The sequence below is a fragment of the Meriones unguiculatus genome, chromosome 8 (assembly GCF_030254825.1).
Source record: "Meriones unguiculatus strain TT.TT164.6M chromosome 8, Bangor_MerUng_6.1, whole genome shotgun sequence".
Taxonomy (NCBI): domain Eukaryota; kingdom Metazoa; phylum Chordata; class Mammalia; order Rodentia; family Muridae; genus Meriones; species Meriones unguiculatus.
In genome coordinates, this window is record NC_083356.1 from 20356801 (window position 1) to 20362400 (window position 5600).

The following is a 5600-nucleotide window of genomic DNA, read 5'->3' on the forward strand; positions in this document are numbered from 1 at the left end:
CCCCAAGAGCCAATCCTGCAGCTGGGTGACTCAGCAGTAGACCAGTGTGGGGAGGGGGGGATCTGGGGGAGTCATCTGGGGGGTAGAACTTGGGGGCCTGAGGGGTCAGCATTGATGACCACAGGAGTCCAAGCCAGGGTGCTGAGTCCCCAGAAAGTGTCCAGCGGTGGCGGTGGCAGTGGCGGTGGCAGCCCTTCGATTGAATGAATCCACAGTAATTCCATTAATGTCACTAACTCCTCCCGGTGGATCTAGGCAAACAAATCCCTTACTTCAGGCTCCCTAAGAAGGCAGCCCCAAATGAGATCCAAATACAACAGCCAAGTGGCCCCTCTTTCCTTGTATAAGGACTCACCCCCCCCCCAAAGCACAAGCAATTACGCAGGAGCTTCCAGGATGACGCGGGTGGGGGTTTGCCTTTATTTCTTTTTGACTGGGGAGTGGGGAGGCTCAAGCACAAAGCTGATGCCAACATATCAGAGTGACACCCCCACACATGCAGAATACACGGATGCTCACTCCGGGTCAGCCACATACTGACAGCCGTGCCCTCTGAAGGGAACTTCCCCCGCCACTGTGAAAGCCCCTTACCCTCATTTTCTATTAGTTTCAGGATCCATGCCCACCCCAGGTTGCCTTGTCGCTCTCAGTGACTGGATCTTTCGACACGCTGGGCTCTTGTGTTTTAAAAACCCTGTGGGTTCAAGAGCCCCACCCCAGTAAAAACATGCATCCCTTAGAGAGAGAGAGAGAGAGAGAGAGAGAGAGAGAGAGAGAGAGAGAGGGTAAAATCCACACAGGGTGCTGGAGCCGGGGCAGCATGCTTCAGAGATGTCTGCCAGCTTGAGAGAGAAAGGCTGCCTTCTGGCCCACTGCAGAGAGATGGGAGGCAGTGCTCGGCTTGTAAGGTCTCACAGTGTAGCCCTAGCCCTGACCAGTTTTAAACAATCCCACCCAGGGCACCTTCACCGTCTTCCCTTGGAAAAAAAGACCAATGTGAGCTAGCCAAGACCCCGTGAACCCGTCAAAGCGCTATTTTCTTCTTGCTCAGCGGATTTCTGAGGCCTGAAGCTCCCACCCCACCCCGTCCCCCAAACCGGGCTGCAGGCCTCCCTAGCAGCTTGTGGACCCCATGGAATGGGGTCTCTACAAGCCTCCCACTCTCCAGCCTCCCTGCGTCCTCCCAGAGTGGCTTCGGCTCTATCTCAGGATCTCTCCCCACAGTTTGATGCGGTGACCCGACTTGGCTCGTGACAGGGGAGTTGTCAGGTGCCTTTGCTCTCTGTCCTCTCCTCATCGGCCGTCTGGGCGTTGCTGACCGTGCGAAGCTGGCCCTGGGCTGCGGGCTTCACGGACAACACCAAGCGTTTCCGGAAGGTCTCACAGAGTACTATGTACACAAAGGGGTTGAGGCAGCTGTTGGCATAGCCCAAGCTGATGGCCGCATTGTACAAGTAGACAAAGGTGAGGGTCGGGCGGCTGATGGACAGCTGGGTCAGCTGCAGCACGTAGTAGGGTGCCCAGCACACAAAGAAGACCAGGCAGATGGCAATGGCTGTGCGGGTCACCCTCTTTGTCCGAAGCCTGATGCTCCGTTGAGAGGCTGGGGCCACCGAAGACGTCATGCGCTGCAGTATTTTCACGTACGCAGCCGTGATGACCACGAAGGGCAGGGCAAAGGCCAGGAAGAACTGGTACAGAGTGAACCAGTAGAGGTCAGTGTCTGGGTTTGGCAGGCGGATGCCACAGCCTACGGCACCCCCGGGGAAGGGGATGAGTCTGGCGTAGAGCCACACGGGCGTGATGCTGATGAAAGAGAGAACCCACAGGAGGCAGATGACCAGGGTGGCCATGGAGGGCTTCCGGAATTTGGTGGAGGAGATGGGGTGGACGGTGGCCAGGTAGCGGTCGATGGCCATCGCCGTCAGGATGTAGGTGCTGGTGAACTGGCTGTTGGCATCCATGGCAGTGATGAGGGTACACATGGTTTCCCCGAAGTGCCAGACCCCGTTGCCCATGAGCTGGTGGATCATGAAGGGCATGCCCAGGAGGAAGAGCAGGTCCACCACGGAGAGGTTGATGATGAAGATGTCGGGGACGTTGCTGCACCAGTGAAGCTTGGATTTCTTCACCACGGCGAAGATGACGGTGGAGTTTCCTACGATGCCCAGGAGACAGATGGTGCCAAACACGGAAGGCATAATGATGTTGATGTAGGAGACGCTGCCTGTGCGAGGAGGTGACCCTGAGGACAGAAAGAGCCAGTGTGACCCGCCCTCTGACCTAGGAAGCTGACAACCTGCCACCCCACAGCGCTCCGTCTGGCCGCTCCTGCTCTTCGTTTCAGCTTGAGGTCACTGTGTATCTGGGATCTGGAATCGTCTCTCCCACCGTCTTTCCTCCCCACGCTGTTGCTAGTTCTGTCTCTGACCCTCCTCCACTGTTCCCCGGGTGACTCTGACTGAATCTTCTAGACCCACCTGTTACTCAAAGGGCCCCATTCTTCCCTTCGTCCATTCGCTCAAGAGGGCCAGGAGCCTAGACTCCCAGAGGTCTGCTGAGAATGTCACATCCCTGGGACATTCCCCAGGAAACCTTGTCAAAAAAGCTTGAAGGACATTCAGGAGTGTGTGTGTGTGTGTGTGTGTGTGTGTGTGTGTGTGTGTTTTCATTTGCAGCCTCATCTCAGAGAGAGCTGGCCAAAGGTTTTATTCATGTTCCTAGGCATGTCGTAGAAGTGACTGTCACCATAGGTGTGGGGTGTGCTTCCAGCTCAACAGCCCTGCCCTCTCCAAGCTCTCTGTCAGGGATTTCCTTGGGCTGTGCCTCCCGAGTCTGGGCTTCCCCGGTAGGGTAGAGACTGAAGCTGTTACAGCCCAGAAGCTTGAGAAATTTCACCACACCAACCTCCTCTCTTTCCTTTCCTTCCTTTTCTCCTTCAAAGCTAGAATTTCAGGGCATCGCCTTGCAGCAAATGTTGAGACGCTTAATTCACCAGAAAAGTTAATCCTCTCAAGCCCTGTGAAGTCTTTTGCTCCCAGCAGCCTCTGCCAGAGGACAGCAAGGACCGCTCAGACCCCATTACCCCAATGCGAGGCCAGAGCATTGAGCCCAGGGTAGCGGTGAATCAAAGAGCTTCTGCCCGCTCCCACATGCTACCCGCCTGCTCTCTTGCTTGCTTTTCCAGCCTTGATTTTTTTTCCCCCTCTGCAAAGCATATACGGGACTCATCAGCAAGCCTTCCCCTGTCTGCCTCACGCCTCATCACCAACCCTGTAATTTCTAAATGTGCCTCTCTACCCCCATCTCCATTCCTTCCTGCCCCCTCTGTCCTAGCTGGTGTCCCTTCCTCTCCTCCTCCCCTCCAGGCAAACCAGACTGCAGATCTTATCACCGGGAACTGTAAGATAAAGTTTCCCAGGCAGTTCGGCTCGGGAGGTTGAAACCTTCCCATTTTCCACACCCATCCCGGAGGAGGGAGGACTCCAACTCGACTCACCCGCCAGTGTGAGATTATCCTGGCCATCGGAGAGGTTGCTGGCATTGGGGCCAATGGACAGCAACGAGGCTTGCAGATCCATGCAGCCGGCGCAGGTCGCCTGCTCCCCGGAGTTGGGAGCCAGTCCACCCACGCAGGCTGCGGCAGCCTCCAGCGCCCGCCACCGCCTTGTCCCGAGCGTGAGCCCCGCAGTCCAGAAAAGGGTCTTCTTCTGCCGGCTGGCAGCCGCTGCTGCCTTTGAGCCCAACTGCTCGCCCCACTCCCTCCTTCCCAGCTCCCACTGACATCACCTAGACACATTAACATTCGGAGGCAGATGCACGTTAACCTCTTCCGCGCTGGCTGCGGCTCCCACTGCTGATTGCCTGCAGAGCCAGCAGCTAGGCTCAAGCAGCCCCATGCGGAGGAGCCTTCCTTCTCGCGGGCTCCTGGGGCTGTCTCGTGGGCTCACAAGGGCTACCGCTTGCCTCTCTTGCCTCGCATGACCATCCAGGTCTCTGCAAAGGCAAGGGGGGCGGGGAAGCCTTGAGGAGGCTGAACCACGTGGCAGGAGCCAGGGGTACTGTTCCCAGTGCTGGGGCCTCAGAGGCTTAGACCAGAGCCTTGTAGGACCTTTGGTCCTCAAGCACACTGGAGGTCACCCCAAACCCTTCCTGTGCCCTGGGAGCTTCCAAACATCTCCTTGGCTAGGTGTCCATTGCTAGCCCTCGCCTGGTGGGCAGAGGTGGTTCCGGGCTTTCCATGATGGCAATAGTCAGGGGCTGGGGTGCAGAAGGTTTTTCTTTTCTAGTGCTCTGAGGTTTTGTCTGGGACTCTCTGAGACAGTTATCAGAGCATAAGAGAACGAGTCCACTCAGAGGTTAGCAATGGTCAGCAGCCACAGGGCGCACAGCATTAGAGAATTCCCTTCAGAGCTTCCTGCTGACAGCTCCAGCAGACAGTCAAACGCTGTCACCACACCAGGACCAGATGCAGAGTCTGAGTCCTTGGGCTGTCCAGAGTTGCCTGTTAAGCCTTATCAATTGGCACAGACGCACAGAGCAACATCCCTACAGCTGCCCCGAGCTCCGGCCAGATGCTTCCTTGCCACCATTGGCCATCAGCATGCCTGGTTCTTTAGGCTGAGTTGTTGGTTATCCCTACCAGCTCTTAGAGCTCTTCTTTCTCGGCCTCTTGACCCACCAGCATGAAGAACTTGAATGAAGCCAGATGAGGGCTGGGGGTGTAGCTCAGTTGGTACCACGCTTGCCTCACCAGCATGAAGCCCAGGGTTTCCTGCCCTGAACTGGTAAACCGGACATGCCACTAATCCCAGCACTTAGGAGGTGGAGGCAGGAGGATGAGAATTTCAGGGCCTGCCCCTCCCCCTTCTCTCTCTCTCTCACACACACAATCAGATGATAGTTTAGCCATAGGTGAAGTCAGCCCTTGGCTGATGGGCAGAGGTGGTTCCGGGCACAGCCCAGAAGCTTGAGAATTTTCGCCACACCAACCTTTTCTCTTCCCTTTCCTTCCTTTCTCCTTCAAAGCTAGAATTTCAGGGCATTGCCTTGCAGCAAATGTTGAGACGCTTAATTCACCAGAAAAGTTAATCCTCTCACGCCCTGTGAAGTCTTTTGCTCCCAGCAGCCTCTGCCAGAGGACAGCAAGGACCACTCAGACCCCATTACCCCAACACGAGGCCAGCGTTGAGTCCCTGGGCTGTTAACCCTTAACCATCAGATGATAGTTTAGCCATAGGTGCTGTGGAAGGCTAGCATATCTCTCACATGTCTCTTGTGGTGGTAGCGGCGGGAACACTGTGGTGTCCTGAACAAAAATGTCCCCCGTAAGCTCATTCACTTGAACACTTGGTCCTCAGTTTACTTAGCCTTGTTTGGGAAGAATTAGGTATGTCACTGGGGGTGGTTTTAGAGTTTCAAAAACCCATGCCTTTGTTCCCAGTTAACTCTCTCTGCTCCCAGGGTGGGTCTCTGCCTCAGCTCTCTCCAGCTATACGGCAGATAAGACAAGAGAGCAGCCACCAACCCAAGCAGGCTCCAGTCTTTCCTAGAACTCCTTACAGGACTGATGGAGTCCCCAGCAGGTCCCAGCATTGGGC

The 5600-nt window shown here is 55.9% G+C and overlaps 1 protein-coding gene across 1 annotated transcript; it reads right to left on the reverse strand.

The window, feature by feature from the left end:
* Nucleotides 1–389: 389 nt before the first annotated feature.
* On the reverse strand, nucleotides 390–4060 carry Mchr1 (melanin concentrating hormone receptor 1). The gene is made up of 2 exons (XM_021640313.2): nucleotides 3500–4060; nucleotides 390–2245 (listed from the first exon to the last, which is right to left on the reverse strand). Exons 1-2 carry the CDS (start codon nucleotides 3579–3581, stop codon nucleotides 1266–1268), a joined length of 1062 nt encoding a protein of 353 aa, XP_021495988.2. The 5' UTR covers nucleotides 3582–4060; the 3' UTR covers nucleotides 390–1265.
* Nucleotides 4061–5600: the final 1540 nt, after the last annotated feature.

Bases quoted from the DNA above. Each gene is read 5' to 3' on its own strand.
- Mchr1 (XM_021640313.2), bottom strand. From the start codon at position 3,581: ATGGATCTGCAAGCCTCGTTGCTGTCCATTGGCCCCAATGCCAGCAAC. The intron at 2,246-3,499 runs GTGAGTCGAGTT...TTCTGTCCTCAG, and splicing joins GGATAATCTCACACTGGCGG to GGTCACCTCCTCGCACAGGC.